At 41.1% G+C, this 21,520-nt stretch overlaps 1 protein-coding gene across 1 annotated transcript in view; it reads left to right on the top strand.

Annotated features, from left to right (window-relative positions):
• The window catches only part of nr6a1a (nuclear receptor subfamily 6, group A, member 1a), a 117,577-nt gene that overhangs the window by 48,708 nt on the left and 47,349 nt on the right, over positions 1–21,520 (top strand). Inside the window, exon 3 of the mRNA XM_028577767.1 lies at positions 17,396–17,419. Within this exon, the coding sequence (XP_028433568.1) occupies positions 17,396–17,419 (24 nt within the window). The remainder of the gene's footprint in view (positions 1–17,395; positions 17,420–21,520) is intronic.

Genomic DNA, 21,520 nt, shown 5'->3' with positions numbered 1-21,520 from the left:
GTTTTAAGGACTTTTGTTTTTGTTAATTTAATCAGAATTCGTGACCTTAAGTGATGACACTTGTTTTTCAGTTCCGCAGCTGCGTGTAGCTTCAAAGAGCTGCTCCTCCTCCCCAACCCCCATCACCAGCACTCAGATATCAATCCAGACTCGTGTGTGTGTGTGTGTGTGTGTGTGTGTGTGTGTGTGTGTGTGTGTTGTTTGTTTGTCCTCATGTTAAGCCTTTTGTGCCTTCTGCAAATGTGTGTGTTGTTGTGTGTTTTTTTTTTTTTTTTTTAGTGATTACAGCCACAGCCGCCGCCGCGGCGTACTGTATCTGATTCCGGGGCCGTGTTTTTCTTGGTTGTTGCTGCTCCTTCATGCACTCAGCTTTTGCGCTGGATTAAGAGCTTTGGACAAAAGCAGACCGGGACATAGAAAAAAAAAAAAAAAAAAACGTATAGGGGCGGCCAGTATTTCCTGTCACTACATACATTCCAAACCCAGGGACCCCCCACGCACGCCCGCCGCCGGGGTGTGTGTGTGTGTGTGTGTTCGGGGGGGAAGAGAACCAACGAAAAAAAGGAATAGAGAAAAAAAACCAACCTCTGTTAAAATGACAGTCTCTGTGATTCTTCCTCTTTTAGCGTCGTCTATATTTAACTGCCTCCTACATTTAGACTTCCTTTGCTGCATTTTCCTCCCTTCGCCTTTTTTTTTTTTTTTTTTTTTTTTTTTTTTTGCTGTTTTTGTTTTTGGTGTTTTTTTTTTGTATTTTGGGTTAACTCTAGCAAGTCATTGACGGCAAGCTGTTTTTAGAATTTTCGATTCTGGAACCATCGCTACTTTAACTAGACACCATTTTTACACAAACTGAAAGAGTGCTGAAAGATTTCCCCAATGATGCAGGGGTGGGGGTGTGGGGGGGAGGGAAACTAAATTCTTTGCGCATTCAACTCCTGCCTCGAGTCCTTTTCAAGCTGCAAAGCGCGCCGGCCTTTTTGTCTCAAAGTGGGGAAGGGCGAGGTGCAAGGTGAGCACTTTGAGAGGCAAGTCGTGAAGTGAAGCATGGTCACCCCTAACCTCCATCGCAACTCTAACCCCCCACCCCCAGCCTGATGCTAAAGGCGGGGCATGCCCTCCCCTCGTGGAGCGGAGCAGCAGCTGGCTGACCTGTCCCTCGGCTGCAGCCTCTAATGGCTGACCTGCCCTGTCTGGACAGCCCCGCTTGCTTTTGTCTACTGTCTGGCTCAGTTCCTCTCAGTCAAACATCGCTACTGGCTACCGCGCTCCGCATTCCGCATTCCCACAGAGCAAGCTTTATAAAAAAAAAAAAAAAAAAAAGACCCACGCACACATACGCAGACAGCCACACGAGCACACGCAGACACACACACACGCACACACACTTTTCACACTTGGCACACTTTGTCCAGCGCACACAATCTCTCTGTCCTCTCATTCGCACATACATCCTCTTCAAAACTCTCCCACACACAGAGCCGCTGTCTGGTTTCACATATAACGCATATAACACCGTTTTAGACCAACTGTACCAAGCACAAATGCTCCTACATATCAAAAAAAAAAAAAAAATGTTTTTTGTGCCTGCCTATAAGTGAAAATCCCAAACTTTCCATGCATTAGCTTTTGTAGAAATGGAGTAGTGTTTCAATGAAATCAGCGAATGTAGTTCTTTTTTTAAACAAGTCTTGCATTAGTGTAAAAGAAGTGGGAAAAGTGTTTCTAATCAAGTGAAGCTGGAAATGAAAAGACTCGGGGGAAGGACGAGCAGTTTAAATACTTACCTAAAAATGTGGCCAAAAGTTGGGCAGCGTGAATCTGTGGTGACTGGAGGGTAGGAAAACAAAAATCAAGAGAGCGAAAAAAGCCTCCATATTCGGGAAGAAAGCTCATGTAGACGGGCCGAGGAGTTGCTGGCTGAACGGGGTGGAACGGTTCCTCTCTGTGTCTGTCTGCCTGTCTCTCTCCGTCTCAGTCCTGACACACACACACACACACACACACACACACACACTTTCAGTCTGAATTCTCTGCCTCTAGTGGGAACTCAGCCAGCAGTTTGCAAATACAAGTGCTTTACAAATCTCTCTGTCTGTCTGTCTGTCTGTCTGTCTGTCTGTCTGTCTGTCTGTCTGTCTCTCTCTCTCTCTCTCTCTCTCTCTCTCTCTCTCTCTCTCTCTCTCTCTCTCTCTTTCTTTCTCTTGCCCTCCCTCTTCTCTCTCTCCGTCCGTGCTTCTAAATAGGTAAACCAAGCACACACATTCCTACATGCATGCAACCCCCTACACACACACACACACACAAACAAACAAACACACACAGACGCATGCACACAAGAGCCTGGCTACGACGCAAGTTATTGAACTGCTCCACATTTTCATGCATGCACTATATATGAGGCGGTTAATGCACAGCAGCGCGTAGAGTCATGTGTGGAGCGGGGGCTGCCGTGATTGGCCAAAGGCCTGGGAGCTGAGGGGGTTGGAAGGGGGTGATGTGATTGGTCTGAGCTCAGACCATTGAAAGTAGAAGGCTTCTCTATTGAACGGCTGCCGCTCTGGGTGGAGTTTGGGTGACACTATTCGGGGAGGAAGCAAAAAAAAACAACATCCTGACAGTTTTGTGCTTTTATTGGAGTTTTAACTCTGTGGTTGGACTGTATGGAGATATAGTGTGTGTGTGTGTGTGTGTGTGTGTGTGTGTGTGTGTGTGTGTGTGTGTGTGTGTGTGTGTGTGTGTGTGTGTGTGTGTGTGTGTGTGTGTGTGTGTGTGTGTGTGTGTGTATGTATACACGTGTCACGTTGTCAGAAGCTAAAACCAGTGAATGTATGGCTTATTCTGAAAGAAAATAAATAAAAATAAAAGATTTTCTGTTGACGTATGGTTTCAGGTCTATAATTGACCCATGTGAATTTTGGATATTGCTGAAAAGATTATTAGATAAATTGATAGGTGAAATGACAGGAAATCAGAACTAATTTGATAACTCGTTCAAGCAAACATGCCAAACCTTTTCAAATTTGTTTTTTAACATCACAAATGTTTTTTTGTTTTTTTGGGAACTTTTTTAAAATGTTTTTCTGACATTTTACAGACCAAACAATTAGTTGATTAGAAGAAAAAATATGGTGAACTGATCAATGATGGAAATAACCGTTAGTAGCATCCCTCATGTAAGATGCTTAGCTTGGTTAAACTCACCATGAATCGTTCGGACCAAAATGTGCTGAATTTAATTTGTAATCGGATTTGTAATTTTGTTTCTCATTCTTTGATATAGTTGTCATTTAAAGTCCCCCATTACTCACACAAAGGGCTGGCCGATATGGAGAAAATCAAATGGTATGATATTTTTGACTAAATACGCCGATATTGCGACGAGAGTTGACAATTGGTGCTTTCACAATGGGGGACTTGAACCAGCGACCCACTGGTTCCCAACCCAACTCCCTATGGACTGGGCTACTGCTAATTGGCTCTAATTGAACAGCAAGAACTAGGGTTGGGCGGTAATACGGTATACGTCGGGGTCTTAAAAATGTCAACGTATCAGTTTCAATACAGTCATTTAAAAAAAATGCAATGCACTTATATAGGAGACAAGGATTAAATATTATAATTTATGTAATTATGTGTGGTTGTCATCATGTGACCGTGTGGAGGAGAAAATAGTTTTTTTGTAAGTTATGTTATTGTTTCAGTATTAGTGTTTGCTATTCAGTTTCTGAACGGTGCACAAGCAAGCAGTTTGGTGACGCCGTCTGAGCCTTAAGTCATAATTTTTAATTAGTCACGGTAATACCGTATACCGCTGTTAATTAGGGAGGAGGTTTGACTGTATTCAAATTTGGATACCGCCCAACCCTAGCAAGGACTGTCTGGAAAGTCGGACAGTCAGTAAATCACTTTACTGTAATGCAGCCTTTAAAACCAGGAAAATATAACACTTACATTTTTCTGTTGAAGTGTCCTCACAACTCTAGTAAGATAAATATATGTGCGTGTCTCCCTTCCCCCTGAGGGATGACGGCACATCGATGCCTGGAGCTCTGCCAAGTGTTTTCATTCACACCTGATTAGATCACTGTGACCTGGATAACATGCAGCGCTCCATGCTCAGCAACACGCTGCCACACAGGCCTTTTTGTTGGACCTTAACAAAATGCCGATAGCCTCCACTTACACTCAGGTGATATTAAAGCAGATACCTTGGTCGATGTCAAGACGGCAGTTGAACCCGGTCTCAATCCCAACTCGTAAAATACAGACGCTTGGTTAGTGGCTCTCAGCGTCCGATACGACGCAAAAATCACCCTTTACCTGTACGGAACGCACCGGGCAGAGCAGCAGCTCGACCGCTGCGCTTTAAGGTGACGTAGTATTAAGAGAGACAACGGTAGAGAGTAGTATGAAAGACCAAAAATCTCCGTAAGGAGGTTGGTAGGGGTGGTGGATGGATCAAACAACAGAGGACTTTCAACGTGGAGACCGTTCACTGAAACGTACATTCTGTAACCCCACCCATCTTTCTTTAAACTTAACTGTCCTGTTCTTGTGCCGCATGTCCGTTTTGAAATGTAGGCTACGTCACGACCCAGAGCGTTAAAAAGTTACGCCAAGAGTCCCGACCAAATGAAAATATGACGCCAACGGAGACTTTTAGCATCAATAACAAACGCTAAGGGACCTGATCAATCGTCCGTATTTGACGCGATGGGAGTGTGAATGTGTTTTTGTAAGATGACGTAGTATTAAGAGCGGCAACGGTAGGGAGTAGTATGAATGACCAAAGAGTGGGCAGGTTAGGGTGGTGGATTGGTCAAACAACACGGGACTTTCACCCTGTCCATTTCTTGTCCCGCGTATCACTGAAAACGTACATTTTATAACCCCAAATCACGATCTTTTCCTAAACCCAACTGTCTCGTTGTTGTGCCGCATGTCCGTTAATTGTACGTCCCGACCCATGGGTGTCAAAAAGTGACCCTTAAAGTCAGGACCCACAACATAAAAAAGTGACGGCAATAGTCTCGACCAAGCGGGATGAAATATGACGCTAAAGGAGACTTTTGGCGTCAATAGCAAACTCCTAAGGCACCTGACCAAGAGTCGCTTTTTGACGCGATGGGAGTGAGAAGGCGTTGGTCCCTTTCCCTCGCCATCTGAAGAACTTACTCACTTGAAGCACATCATCACTCGCTTCATGTTAGGGATGCACCGAATCCAGGATTCGGCTGAATATTTAGAATTAGAATTTTTTTTTTTCACCGAATAAAACCCTACTCGGCTGCTTCTCGTTAGCTAACGTTAGCTTTCTAATTTCACCCGCCCAACATGCCTCCTGTAGTGGACTGGCTTCAAATGACGACCAGAAACGCTCGTCTTTTACTGTGAACATTCGCTGTTCAATATGTTGCACTTTTACACGCAAGAAAGTGAACAACTTAAGCTTGACGGACATGTTTTTTCATCTAGCATCTCACGTTCTTCTCAGTAAGCTAGCAAGAGTACACAACAGACAACTTCCGTGTAGGCTAGATCAAAATAAAAGCACTTCCGGTGACGGTTTGCAGTAAAACTAAATTACTGTTGAACAAATAAGGTTGTGTACCTTTTCATATATCAGCTGTAAATCAAGTACTGTAAATAATGTAAACAATGAGTTTTAATCACACTATAATTTACCATTTCTTTTAGACTGTTTTAAACTAAACAACATGAATTTCTTATTTAAGTGCTTTAAACAAACATTTCACAACACCTTCATCATACACTGGTTAGCGAAGATTTGCCAAACAAAATTGGCACTCATCTGGCGATAGCGATGTGCTTTAAGTTGTTACATTTAATTATTTTAGAGGCTGTGGACGTTATTTACTTCATTAATGTGTTTACCGTGTTAATGGACTGAGGATGGGAGTAGGATTTGGTATTCGGTTTCGGATTCGGCAGAATCTTAACCAGTGGATTTGGTATTCAGCCGAACCGCAAAAATCGGGATTTGGTGCATCCCTACTTCATGTAGAGCCAATCACAAATGCAGATTTGTTGATCTTTCTTTTTTAATAATAATAATAATAGCTTGGATTGTTACATGAAGGCAGAACAAGTAGCACAGACAGAATGAACAAAAGAAATACTGTACATAAGTATTCAGATCCTTTACTTACTTTAAGTCAAAGTATTATTACCACACTTTAAAAATGCTCTGTTACAAGTAAAAGTCCTGCATTGATGTGCAGTAAAAGTATGTAAGTATCATCAGGAAAATGTAGTTAAAGTATTCAAAGTGCAGAAAAATCCTCCCATTTTAGAAAGCGTAAAGGATCCAAACAGTTGTGAGTTTAATGGTCTAATCATTTGCAGCTGGACTTGTAGGCCGTTATATTGTTGGCTAGTTTCATTTATAATAAAACCTCAGATTTTATAAACTACATGTGTTTTTGTGTGAAGAAATCTTAATGTGTCAAGTAACTAGTAATTGAAGCTGTCAGATGAATGTAGTGGAGTAAAAGGTACAACATTTCTCTCTGAAATGTAGCGGAGTAGAAGTAGAAAGTGGCATGAAAAGAAAAGACTAGTAAAGTACAAGTACCTCAACATTTGTATTTAAGTACAGTACTTGAGTAAATGTACTTTACGTTACATTCCACCACTGATAATGTTTGCTGGGAAATACAGGATTTACTGGAGTCCGTATTCTGTGGTGAACATGCGAGCATTGAAGTTTTTTTGAATATGTCCCCGGATGTGGCATTACGAATTTCTGCAGGTTGGTGTGGGGAGTGGTGAGCAGAGGACCGGATGTCCTGCTGTCAGGTATGATTAGGACTGGGTACCAAATGCAATACTTTTTAAGCACTGACCGAATTGCCTCTAAAGTATAGTTTCAAAAAATGCCTCTTCATTCAATACCCAATTTCAATACCTAAGGAGTAAATCTCATCAGCATCAGTGAGCCAATAAATATGCAGCATGCTTCTTCCAAGATCTAATAATGTCTGTGATTGGCTGTCTAACGTTACACGTCGTAGAGACGCGCACAAAAAACCCTGAGACTCGGCTCACGTAGTAGGAGCTGAATAATAAATCAAAAGATTTGTGCCGTAATGTTGTAATTTATTTTTGTTTCATAAAATTGGTGTCGAAGGAAGTATCGTTTATGAACCGGTATCCAAGTCACGGTATTGGTATCGGCACTGGTATCAAACATTTTATCACCATACCGATAGATATACATGCTGGTTTTAGAATGGTTGTATATTTTCTCTAAAATACATATTTTACTTTGAGGATATGAGGTTCTGCCTATCAGCTTGTCCCTTAATGTCTTATAGACCGAACTACTTTTTATTTTCATAATATGTAGTTTTTAGTGTGTTTTAGTATTGTGCATGTTTAGAAATTCAGTTCATGGCTTGAGCCTGCGTACAACTCAATCTAGAGAACTTGTGTTTTCTGTAACTGGTGAATAAAATATGTCTTGGTGTTTTTCGAATACAATAGGGTTTGGTATTGTGTTTCACAAATTTATTAATTTATAATTTGAATATCAATTGCTTGTTGTTAAAAAAAAAAAAAAAAGTAAAAAAAAAAAGTAGCGCCAAAAAAGTAGCGCCAAAAAAGTAGTGTCAAGAGGAATCTAAATCAATGGACGTAGGAATCTATGTATTTTACTCCTTAGTATTTCCACCAAAACAGTTGCGGTCAACCTTTCTGCCAATGTCCAGAATAAACTAACGGCTGTACTTTTGTTTAGCCGTAGAAAAACACGAAAAGTCGAAATAAGAGTTAGAAAGAAAAGAAAACCATCTTGAATACGTTTAAATATATTTATTTATTAATCAAGCTAGATTTTCTATAGCTTTTCGGTTGTTAGCTTGTGTATTTTGACGTGTTTGATGGTTACCATGGAGGCTAGCAGTTTACCCCCGCATCCAGTCTTTGTGCTAAGCTAGGCTAAAGCATCCTGGCCCCATCGGTTGTACGCTGAGATCTTCTCACCTGATTCAAGGCGAAACGTTTCCCAAAATGTTGCACAATTCCTTCTTCAAAGAATAAAAGTTGTTAAAGTTATGAGTTACTTGATGAAAGCCCCAATTTCACAGTGTTTCTCTTGTATGGCCATGGCTCAAATTGCATCTCCTCCCTAAACACTACAACACTACGTCTTAACATTAGCATGTTGTTCTGTATCGAACACGGCATCTCGGTAAGGGATCAGCTAATTATGCTGGCGGGCCTTTCTCTAAAACACCTCTTTGTTGTGCTAATGCGCTCTCTGTGATTGCATCTCCATCCATAACCTTCTCCATGTGTACAGATAACCTGGAGGGGGTGGAGTGGTGTATGTAGGGCGCTGGGAGTCGAGTAGTGTGTGTGTGTGGGGGGGAGGGAGGGGTGTTGTTGCAGCATGTCCTGCAGCTGTGCCTACGATGACTAGCCTGTCCTCAACCTGCCCTCCGCTAGACTAAACACAACACATAGCTCTACCTGCAGGGCTTCCTGCCTTCCTTCCTTCATCTTTTGCAGTTCCACTTGTCTTGGCGAGGATGCGTTGCGGTTTGGGATGTTGGCGGTACGTTTCTGCATCGCAAGCTGTAGTTAAAGCAGCGACGGCCTTCTGTTGCTGTGCGATTGCTAGGTTGGCCGCTCGCCCATGTGCACTGGCCTGACTGAATGCAATGAACCAGGTTTTTGTGCCCAAAGCAGTTCTGAGGGAGTCATGCTTGATCTTTCTGGGCCACGTTGAAACTAGGTCACTGTGCTGTGCTGTCAGTCGTGTCTCTCTCTTGTGGTGTGTGTGTGTGTGTGTGTGTGTGTGTGTGTGTGTGTGTGTGTGTGTGTGTGTGTGTGTGTGTGTGTGTGTGTGTAGAATAAAAGTGTAAAATAGGGCTTTTACATAAGGATGGGATGAGTTCCCCAGATACAGTATGCAGTACTGCTGTTGCGGAGATTCTCTGAAACTGCAGCACAACCCCCCCAACCTGCGCAATGCCACACTGGGATAGAGCGAGATGGAAAGAAAAGAGAGAGGGAGAGAGAGAGAGAGAGAGAGACACATTCTCATCCTTGGTTCAGATCCCTAAGAACGCTTGGGAAAGCAGGATCTTATTATCACAGCAAATTTGCAATGTGCAGAGTGGAGGAGATTAGATGCGTCTTGCCTTTGAAGTGTATTTTCCAACCATTGTGCAATGGCAAATTCCATCAAGTGTTGGAGGGAGCCGTGATAAGAGCCATGGGTTATGAATGCTGCGGCATTAAAAGCCTTCATTTAAGCAATAAGATGAAACACTCACAAACTCCTGCTAAATGGAAAAAGAAATATTTCCCCTCATTTCAGCACTGTCATTCACAAATGTGTTGTGAAAAAGGCACAGATACTAAAATAACAAGGTGCATTGGATGGCTTGGATAAATGGGTCAAAATATGTGGAATATGGATTATACTTTATGTAAATGATGGATGTTGAACTTTGAATAGGGCAACCCTAGTCATTTCTTCTCTCTTTTCATATTTGTTCTCCCAATCACCATCATTTAATTCAACTCTGAATTGAATGGTTTGATTGTTTAAGTTCAATTCAATATTGTTTGGTGTCAAATCTTAACAGAAGTTATCGATAGAGTAGGTCTAGACCAGTCTTTTTCAAACTAAGGGCCGCGGACCGGCACCAGGCCACGGAGGAATGCCCACTGGGCCGCGGGACCCCCCCAAATAAATAAAATAACTGTATATTCAATAGGTTTGGGTACCGATAACCAGTGTTCATATGGCACCGGTGCCTAAAGGATCTACTGGACCGAATAGCAACACAGATTTCGGTGCCACAACAGAAGCATCGCTGCACGTGGCGCTGGTTAACACTATACTTGGCAGCCGGTAACGTTGTCCTACCGTTAGCTTGTAGCAGCATGGCTTAAACACAGTCAAAATGCAGACAGCTAAAGGGTCCAAAGGATTCCAACACCGAGACGTACAACAGTCTGCAGCTAAAGAGACAAACTAGCTGCACTATGGCCACTGTCATCGTCGGAGAAACTCAGAAACATGTACATGTACTGTGTGTTCACTTGCAACGCGTAAGCCTTGTAGTGCATTCAAAGTTATTGTAAATTGCCATTTAGTGGTTCTTTTTGTAGTTTAACAGCAATTTAGTGGTGAAATAAGTTATTGTTGAATTCATAGAACTGTATAACAATCAGGTTTAATCCAGATGTAGTCTCGCATTGCCAGACCTTCCTCCCCAGCACCGCGGAGGAAGGTCTGGCTAGTCCACACAGCATCCCGGGATGGGAGAAAAATCTGCTCATGTTTATTGGCATTTCTTTAAACCAATCCCAATTGTCATGGGTGGCGCTAAGCGCCGGACGGAGCAACGGTGCCGCTGCAAAATAGCCTCGGGAAGAAACTTGTTTTGGTGGAACACTTTCAAAAGTTTTTTTTCGTGCAACAGAAACCTCAGATTGGACAGATAGTCTAGCCATCGGTCTCTATTTACCCTGCAGAGTTTTCAGGAGCGGTTTAATCAACTGGAATTTAAAATTCCTAAACAAAGAAAGCGTAAGGTAAAGGACATACGGCGAAATCTCCAGCGACAACGGGGCAAGCCCGTGAAGTGGAAGGTCGTGGATATAGACTAATCCAGATGTAATGCAAAATGATGGTTTGCACTCGAAGAAAATACTTCATTGGTGGTTAAAGCAGGAAAACCAAAGTAGTAGGGCTCAGATATCCAGAACAGAAAGGAAGGTGCTGCTGGTCTTTGATCAGGCTGTCTCAGTGTGTCCTCCTCAAATCTTTAACCTTCACTTTGAGTGCTGTGGCTTCTCGGGTTTGGTGTCAGGACAGGGCTGACGGGGGTAATGGGAGGGTGAGCAGAAACGTCACTGACGTGACCCCTCCACTCCTAGTCCCCTACCCCCCAAATTTCAAGGTTCCTCAGGGGCTTGAGAACTGCAGGGTGGGAGGCCGTCTCAGGGGACCCAGCCGAGGAGTGACATCCTCGGCCTGGGCCTCCAGATCCTGTTGCAGCTTTAGACCAAACACAAACAGTGCAGAGCTGCTGGAGGTGTCTCAACACGTCGGGACGCGTACTCCTTCTACAGTTCGTCTGCTTTGTCTTGGTCTTCTTTGACATCAAAGAGCATTGCAGTCTAGGCCACACAAAAAACAAGACTGTTGAATAAATCATTAATTTAATTGTAATCCCAGATTTCCATATGCTTTCCCTAACGTTTTGTTTGGTCTTTGGTTATATGTTCATTGGTGTAGGATTTTAAACTGTGTCTGGAACATAGCCGTAAATCTGTGGGTTAGCTCATCCGTTTGCAGTTCATGTTTGCATGAAATAGCAACCCAGACTAACACTATATTTACGTAACATTTAAGTATGTAGTTATTGTTGCCTTTCTGTAGTAATCTGAGTTATTATTATCTGTGGTAGAAAAAGAAACCTCCTTTCTATTACAGTAAGTTATTGGTAAAACATCCAACCTCTCGGAGTCAGGTGCATCCACAAAGTCGGACCTGCCAACCCTGAAAAACTTTTTTGAGTAGCAACTTAGTGATTTATTGTTGAAGTTCTGGTTCATGAACACGGCGGCACACGCGCGGAAAAAATGTGCCATTAAATGTCAAATCTGTATACATTTTAAACCCAAGAAAATAATTATGTTCAAGTAGGCTACTTGAATTAAATAAAACATTTTATTTAAATTATCGGTCATATTTAATACAATTAATTAAATAAAATATATATTACACTGCATAATGAGCACTTTTACTTTTGTTACTTTAAGTATATTTTGATAATACTTTTGTACTATTACATGGGGAAGATGTTGAATGCAGGACTTGTAACTGACAAGTAATTTGTAACTCTACAACACAGTTTTTTCTACTTGTACTGCAATACATGATCTGAGTAAGACTTCCACCTCTGGAAATTACCAATAACAGTCGTGCATGAACACCTGCAACAGTGTTTAACACTGAGAACACACGGCTCAGTTCAGCGTTTCCTTGCAGCTCTGCTACAGTAGCAGATAACTGCTAACGTTACCTGCCGGTCACATCGTCCCTAAACAGTCCGCTCACAGTGAAGTCCTGCACGGATCAACAGATGTTAGAGTCCGGCGGCTGCTCGCTCTGTTTGTTACGCACACCGAGCAGATTGATGCGCTCACAGAGCCAGTCTTTGCAGATGTTACCGCTCGGTGTTTGGCTAGCTAATAAGCCGTTAGCCTGTTAGCTTGAGCTTTGTCTGAAGGCGCCGAGCGGCCAGCCAAGGTCCAACAGACACCGACACATTCCGCACATCCTCCGCTCAGTTTAACTGCCGGTAGCGTGTTTACTTTGTGTCACCTCTTTGTGTCTATAGAGGCGTAAATCTTCACTGATCTCCTGATTCGATTACGATTATCATGTCAGCGATTCAATTCGATATCTGGATGCATCACGATGCGTCAAATACATTTTTCTATTAAAGCCATGCAGGATATTTAATTCATAGCTTTCCAAGCTTCAAAAACTAAACATTCTGCAGTGCTCTAATACTAAATAAATTGGATACATAAAACTATAGCACTGAGCACATGGCACTTCCTGAATGTGCAAAACATAACAGAATATGTAAACAGAAATGTTGTTAGGCCTACATTAAATTGTAAACGGAAATAATCGATTATGAGCCTGCCGATTATTGATGCAGCATCGTCCATGTCCACGATTCGATGCATCGATTATTTGATTAATTTCAACACCTCTATTGGTTTACCAGAAAACATTGTCTATTGTGATATATATCATTATTGAGATATGAAATTACAAATATCGGGATTTTGGCCATATTGCCCAGTCCTAAGTGCAAGCCAATATAATTTTGATTTAGTGTCAACTTTGAACCAAAACCACAAGATAACAGTAGTTCTGCTGTCCATGTGCTGGCAAAATCATGCATGCTGTGTGTCTAGAGATATTATTGTCAATAGCGTTGTTGCAAAGTCAAAAGAACTTATGAATTCTAACTTTCCAACAGACCTTTGTCTCATTTGCTATGCCAGTTACTGAGCAGGTAACTGTCAATGTTGGGTAGCACAACACATGGCATTACATGGTTCCTCTTCTTACCTTGTAGCAACAGTGAACACATATTGATTGGATTTCTGAAAAAATGTGTTGGGCAATATCTCAATGTCTCTTTTGTGCAACATTTCAAAAAGCTTGGAAAATCAACAGAAGAGTGAGCAGGGCCACATAATCTTTGGTTTCAGAAAATATATTTACTTGGTTACCTGGTTACTCTATTGTATGTGTTTTGACTCACATTCAGCACAGGTCTTTATCAAAATAATTGGATTTAGATTTTTGTATGTTGGTCTGCCTTGCGTGGCAGGAATCAAAGACTCGAGACTAGAGGAGGCTGTCTCTAACTCGGTCATTGGTTCTTTAGTCAGATAGTCTGTCTCGGATGCTCTCCACATGCTGCTGGTGAAAAATTTAGTTTGGTTTTTGGGGAAGCCTTCCCACCGAGCTTGACTGGGGTATTTTTAGACCATGGTCTCTTAAGTGGAGGTCTGAGAAGCAACACTTATGGTGGGGGGGGCGACACTCCTTTTCACTACTGATCCCCCACCCTTTCCCTTCCCCATTTCTTTTATCCCTTGTGTCTCCAGATTGGCTTGTCCGATCCCTTCCAGGATTGCTTAAAGTTTATTGCTTACAGTTTATCTTCGAGGGTAAATGTAAGAATCATGTTTACTGTTTACTTTGTCATGTGGCCTAAATACCGTGTCTGCACCATTAAAGGCTTCATGAACTGTTTTATATATGAAGGCTTAATGTCTTCATACTGACAGCTAACTGATTTCTCCCAGGTGTTTCTATCTCTGCTTCCATATGTGTGCAGATATAGCATTGCTCCATCCTTCTGTTTTATTGTTGAAGTGGAACTATAGCAGCACTGTATGCACATTCGCAAGGGCCCCCACAGAATTATTCATTTGATGCTTTGATGAGCAATAATGGACCCAGTAAGGTATTATTCATATGCCCCAGATCGCTTTAGAGACTCTATGGCTTCCACAAAGTGTCCCACTACCTCCCTGAATACCCCCCTCTTTCAAGACTCTCGTCTGGTTGAAGAGGGCCTATTTATTATTTAAATCCTTCCATAATTCATCCATTCCCCACCAATACACCCTCCGTTGCTCATTCCTCATCTAGTGCAAATTAGCATGAGCTCTGTATCTGTATGTCTGAAAACAGAATGGAGAAAGTAAGCAAACAGAAAGAGATCGCAGCGGCTCAGTCCTATGGAGACAGCTCAGTGCTTATTTCTACAGTCCTCCGTGTGATGTGATGCTGTGTGACATATTGAGTCTAATTTGGAGCCTAAAGAACCAAACCAGCTGTGGCCTATTTTGTTTAGCTGTTGTTCGGGTGATGTCACCATTTCTGCCTCGTAAGGCTGCCTCGCTCTCGGCGCTCTGTGTGAGCATGTCAGGAGCATTTTGTTAAGCTGCTGATGAGGAGGGCAGGGGTTGGGTAGCCTTTAGAATAATCAGATAAGTCAGCCGAGGCTGTTATGTGCAGTTTTTACTATTAAACAGTGTTAAATATTCACACATGCCATGTTTGACATGAATTATCTTTTTTATATAATGAATAATGGTTTACCATGCATTGTATGATGATGTTTTGGGGGGTGGGGGTAGGGCTGAACAATTTAGAAAGAAAATCTGACTGCAATTATTTTTGACTGATATTGAAATTGCGATACGATTCGTGATATTGGAGGTTAATGATAATTCTTTCATGATTATTCTCATGTTATTGAAAATATATATTGAAATGATCATGGTGTGATATTTTGCGAGGATCTGTCCAAACAAAGTCAAAACAAAGATTTTTTTTCCCTGAATTCTGTTGAATCCGATTTGTACCCTGGGACATCTTTGCAGCACCACAATACTTATTTCAGAATAGGTATATTTCTAAACATATTTTGCCTTAACAAATATTGCCCCTCATGCGATTGGAATTTTACACTAGTCCATATTGCGATTTCGATAAAATTCAGATTAATGGTTTTTTTTAAATTTGTATTTCTTTTGTTTTCAAATTCAGTTTAGTTTTAATTCGTTTTTAAAGCGGGTTTGCTGGTTTAGTTTTTATTTTTTGAAAATGCTTCGTATTAGTTTTAGTGTTAGTTTTAGTCTTTTTTTGTAACATGGGTTATTTGTCAGGGGCAAGATTAAAAAAGATCAGAAAAGGTATTGTATAATAATAATAATAATAACAACAATAATAACAACAAAAACATCATACAATTTTAGAAATATGTATTCACAATGTATTCAACAATAACACCAGTACATAAAATGTAGCCTACATATGGTCATAAATATGTAAACGGTCTACACAAGACGCCGCAGTAAGTGCAAAATGTGTAAGTAAAAACTGTGCCAGGAAAAAACCTAAATAGCCAACCAACTAATATGAACAGGTGTTTTGAACTTTAGTTCGAGTAAAGTGGCGAACTTTCTGAAGTCAGTCGACTCACAGTTGTGTAGACATCCCAGTATCAATACACATTAACCACCCTTCCTCCTTTGTGTTCGTGCGTATTAACTAACCAGCAACTATCAGGTCGCCGGTGAAAGCCCTCCTGTAGTGTTCTCTGTCCTGCTGTTGTCTCCATCATACTGCCTGGCCCTATACCCATACATCCGGGCCCTGTACCCATACATCCGGGCCCTGTACCCATACATCCATGCCCTGTACCCATACATCCATGCCCTGTACCCATACATCCATGCCCTGTACCCATACATCCATGCCCTGTACCCATACATCCATGCCCTGTACCCATACATCCATGCCTTGTACCCATACATTCATGCCCTGTACCAGGGTTAGCTTCTGTTTCGGGGAAAGGGGGCTTTGCATTCTCCTTTACCTTAGTAAGGTCTTTGTGCGCACTTCTCAAATGTACTTTCAAATTCGTGGGATTTTTTCCTTTAATAAATTATCCACATATTTTACCACCTTCCACATTTGTCTTTATCTGACCCAGTCGTAATCAAATAGGACTCTGCTGCTTTCTTCCGACTTTCGGTACCGCCATGATGCCAGGCGAGGGGATGGATGATGTTGTGTTCAATTTGACGTGGAATGTTGGAATTTCTGGGTTCTAGTCAAACTATTTATGTCCATGACATAGACTGTATAAAACAGGTCTATGGTCGGAAATGTCAACTCTGAAAGATATAACATTATTTGTTCTATGAAAGACATTGACAAAGACGAAAACTGAGGACATTTACGCCATTATTTTATTTTAGTTAGTTTTGCAAACATTACAGTTTTAGTTGGTTACCGTTTTTTATGTAATGTCTCGTTTTAATTTTCCCTCCTAGTTTTCGTTATTTTGTTCGTTAACGATTATAACCATGGCCCCAGGTGGTGGTAGTACTACATTGTATTAATGATTAATTACGATTAATACTAAGAGCACATGTGTGGTGTCGATGTGGTCTGTTTTATCCAGTTTTAACCCATAGTTTTACAATATATTTTTTTTATATCCTTGTGGTTTTACCTAAATGTTTTACAGGGTAAAAGATTTTAGTAATCGGGAAAAAGTTTTCGGCGTATCTGCATCATGGCAGTCCTATGGAGGCCCAGCTGTAATTGCTGTCAATCTACTTCATTGCTGTGGGCTCCCTTTTATGGCCCTCTTGGGACCATTCCATTTCCTTACATCATGACAGTACTCACCTTCCCACCTGGCTGTGACAGCTGCCTCCGGTTGGAGGAGAGTATTGTTGATTAATTGTGCAGCCCTGGTTTGACAACAAAAAAAAACTTTTTCGGAGCAAGCTCCATCTACCGAGGAAGACTGTGAAATGTGCTTGAAAGCATTGGTAGAGACATCTCCCATCTACTCCCACGAATTCGGGGTCACGTAATCTTAGTTAGTTGTGACTCAGAAACATGTACATGTACTCCAGTGTACATTCTTATTTTCCAGATAAGACTGATATATATATATATATATATATATATATATATATATATATATATATATATATATATAATCTGATATTTGTAAAAATGTATATTTCAGGATGTTGTAAATAAACTCTGGAACATTGTTGTACTGGAACCCCCTGCCTGACACTGACTTGCCTGCACCATTACCTCTTCCTTCCTGCAGTGCAGGCCTCAGCAAGTCAGACCGAATGCCCCGACTTAGACACAGTCTAAGTGTCTTAGCACATAGACATAACATTAAGGCTTGAGCCTCACTGCATGAATATGTCCTGACGTTCCATCTCTATTGATCATGTGCATTGATACAGTTTTTGTCTTCTGTATTCACAGATGCAATCAATGAAAGTAATCTAGGTAAGTGGAATACTCTGAGTTTTGATCTTATGTAGTGCTGTTTGATGAAGGTTATCCTTCAAGATAACAACTAAATCCTCAATAGATTGAAATGCTGTAGTGTGATGTTTTTCTACTACTACTACTACCAGCATTAATGCTACTGCTGCTATTACTTTGTACTAGTGTTGTAGTCCTGGAAGTAGTAGGCAAACTGTCAGTTTACCAAGCACATTGTGGTCTTTGTTTCCTTTTTTTTTAAATGACCAAATCCAATGCCCAGTGGCAAGAACAAACTAGATGGTGTAGCAAATGCATTGCATTAATTGTAAAAAAAAAAAAAAAAATATATATAGCTTCGTCTTTGGTTTGAAACTCAAATTTGGCAGTACCATTCAGGCTGGTTGGGTCTTAAAGACACAAGAACAGGCTGGGTCTCAGTTTTAAGCCTGTGCAGAACTCTCGCACCCCTATGAACACATTTTGCTGAGTGTTTTTCATGAAAAGGAAATGCTTGGTAAAATAAATATTAAAATATCCAACGTTCACTAGAGCAGAGCGATCTGGTTTAAAACGGGTGAGTGAAGTCCAGCTAATTTCTCAGGCTCTTTCTATATCGTCACAACCTTACCCAGATAAGTAGGTATGTGCCTGGGTACTGATTATAATGTATGATTAACACACAGTGATACAGTCTGTGGGCTAAAGCATGGGGGCCTGTCACATTCCTGCGTTCCATCTACTGCAGGGAGGAATGTTCGTGGACAAACCTGCTTCAGTGCTGCTTGCTGATAATTTTAACTTTAATCCTCTTGAAGTGTAAGATGAGTGGGGTTTACTGCATTAGGAAATTCCACACAGTGTCAGGTATGTGGTGAAATTGGATTGATGCTCATATACAGACGTAATGTAATACATGGGTGTTCCAACTTGCCATTGCTAAAACACCATATTGATCAAATGAAGCAAATCCACAGAGGTTTGCAGTACAAAGCCATAAAACATGTGTAGTATGTTTTAAAACAGACACTGTGATGTGAAGTAGGCAGGGTTGGGGGGGACAGGGCCTCAAAGAGGAAGCAGTGAAGCTAGCAGAAGATGTACAATTATATTGCTAAATTCAGTATCACTGAGTAGCAATTCACCAGTCGCAAAAAGAAAATCGAAGGTGATGGTTGGTTGAATTTCATTTCTCAAAGGGTAAAAAAAAATAGTCAGTTGGCTACAGCTGAAACAATTAGACCATTGATCATTTAGTCATTTGAAATAACATTGGCAACTATTTTGATAATTGATCAATTGTTTACATATATATTAAAAGTTTGTTGTAGCAACTAACTTAGATTTAATATAGCGCATTTCATGAAACCCAAACACGCTTTACACAAGTACAAGAAAATGGAAGGGGATGTAATTTAATGTAGGTTACTGATGTACAACCACATCGCACATTGTTATTTTATGACTGAAATGGACATACCTGAGGGTCACTTCAGGGACTTTTTTTTTTTAATTATTTACAATCCAATAATAGTCTCCATCTCTTGAAAGCCCGACCAATTTTTGTCACTTTCCCTTTTAGCTTTTAGTTGTTCTTTGTTTAATTTCCTTCTTTTCTGTGATGGCCCTGCCCAAGTATCAGGCATAACTACAGCAGAAAACTTCTAAAGTAAAATTCAAATAAAATTCGGCCTATATAAAGAAATCTCCTGCTACCTTTTACCTGGCTGGATACACTAACACATTTCCTGTGTAAGAACTAAATATGTGACCCATCAGAATGTGTTACTGCACTGTCTACCTGCCGCAAATCATTCTGTGTCTTTGCGGGAAAAACCTGACCCAGGCAGAGGCATTAATAAAAACTATATAAAAAATAGCATTCTTTTCACGGTTGGTCTCGTTTGCAGTTAAAGGTCATTTATGAACATCAGATGGAAAATTAAACCGTTTCAGAAACATTTAAAAGTTACATATAGTCAATTAGTTATCAACTATTGAAATAATTAAAAACTATTTTGGTAATCAATCAATTTGAGTAATTTGTTTTAGTGATTCCAATTCTTTCTTTTTTTTTATTATTGCTTTAAACAACATACAAAGCATACCGTTTACAACACGAACATAGCATCCTGAACCACCTCACACATCATCATCACACATGCAGTAGGCCTTTGGTTGTCAACTTAGGTACACAGTGCAATAAACTAATAACCAAATAGACAAAAAACTGTAAACCAAATAAACATGATATATATGCGATTACACCATAAGCACATAGCATACGCTTCTCCACAGCAAATGGCTTCTTAGGAGCCTTCCAGAAAAGTACTTGTAGACATTCAATCTTGCAAACCATTTATATATATTTTTTTTAAAACACTGCCACTCTAGCCATCTCACAAGCCCTCTCCTGAAGGCACCCCTTCACTTCATTTCTCCATCCTCTTAGAAGAATCTGTCTGGCTATCATTAAACCAGTTTTGACCCAGGTTGTTATGTGCTTATCCATCCCGCTTAGGATTGACCCATCTCCCAGAACAAATAGTTTTGGGTTGAATGGAACCTGGATCCCTGCAATCAGACATAGGTTATTATGTATCCCGGTCCAATATTCCCGGAGCTTGTCACATGCCCATAGGACATTAAGTAATTGAGACAATTATTTTAGGAAAAAAATGTACACAATTCTCTGATTCCAACTTCTTAAATGTGAATACCGTATGTTCTACTCTCTTCACTACTCTGTGACAGTAAATATAATTGTTGATATAGTTGAGCACAAAAAATAAATGTAAGGACTTCATATTGGGCTTTGGGAAACGCTGATCAACATGCTTAGCCTTTTTCTGGCATTTTATAGACCTAACAACTAAGTGATTAATCGAGAATATTAGTCAACAGATTAATCAACAATGAAAATAATCGTTAGTTGCAGCCCTATTCTAGGTCTTTGAACTGACTCTGTAGATGGATTGATAGACAGATGTATATTTATTGTCCCATTTTTGTTTCACAGTCGGTTTCATGCACGTGGCAATATATACAGACGAATACATCAACAGATAACATAAAGACAGGCATATAGACACATAAACGTATAAAAAACGACACCAGATCAGCAAGATAATTTGTTAAGCAGTGCTATGGCAGAAGTGACAAAACTTCTGCCAAAGAGAGTCCTTCTACACCTCAGAATCCTGTATCTGTGGCCAGATGGTGGCTATATGATGGTGTGGATATAGAGGGTGATTGGTGTCATTGACAATGGTGAGGGCAAGGCGTGTGATGGCTCCATCATTCAGGTCTGAGATGTTGGGGGTAGGGGAGCTGACCATTTTGGAGGCGACGTGTGATTTTGGTGAGCTTTTTTTTTTTTTTGGGGTTTGTTGCTAGAAATGATGAATGGTGTGATGTCCGTGACTTAGAATTATCTCCGTTTAGCTAGCATTAGCCATGGTAAGCTTCTGGTCATCCAGGCCAAGTGAGGCTGTAGCAGCAAAGAGTGGGTTGGAAAACATATGTACCGCCGTGCTCGTTGCGCTTACTTTGCAAGTAGCAACAACTAGCTGAGTTACTCTTGCCACTTGTTATTGCTCTTTGGCATGTCAAAAACAACAATGCGTACTTAAGGTTTAAATCTTTTGGAAATGATCTCCTGAGCCTGCAGACCCTCCTAAAGGTTGAGGTAAGACAGAGCCAGGCAGTTACCTCTTTGTCTCCACACCGAAACCAGTGCGTCTGGCCTCTCATAGTATCCCTGCCTTCCTGATTAGAGGTCTCCTCAGGGCGTAATGACAGAATTGTGTTCCTGTCAGTTCCTGCTGCTCAGAGTGGGCTAATAGTCATGTTAGCCCACGCAGCATGTCATTAGCTCTCCACCCGTAGCCCAATAAGGGGCAAGTCTGTCATTTCGAGGATAAATCACAGGGCAGGCAGGCAGGCCGGAGATCACAGTCACACCGGTTCTCTGAAGCTTCAGTGTTTCCGCCCACCCTTCCTCGTCGCACTTAATATGCACCGACTTACACATACTATATTAACACGGAGGAATTACTGCGACACGGGCTAGAGGAGGCAAATGGAAGTCAAAGAGAGGCACTCTGATGGGCCGCTGATACA

The sequence above is a fragment of the Perca flavescens genome, chromosome 5 (assembly GCF_004354835.1).
Source record: "Perca flavescens isolate YP-PL-M2 chromosome 5, PFLA_1.0, whole genome shotgun sequence".
NCBI classification, from domain to species: domain Eukaryota; kingdom Metazoa; phylum Chordata; class Actinopteri; order Perciformes; family Percidae; genus Perca; species Perca flavescens.
The sequence above is the reverse complement of the archived record's forward strand: the minus strand, read 5'-3'. Positions and strand labels throughout refer to the sequence as shown.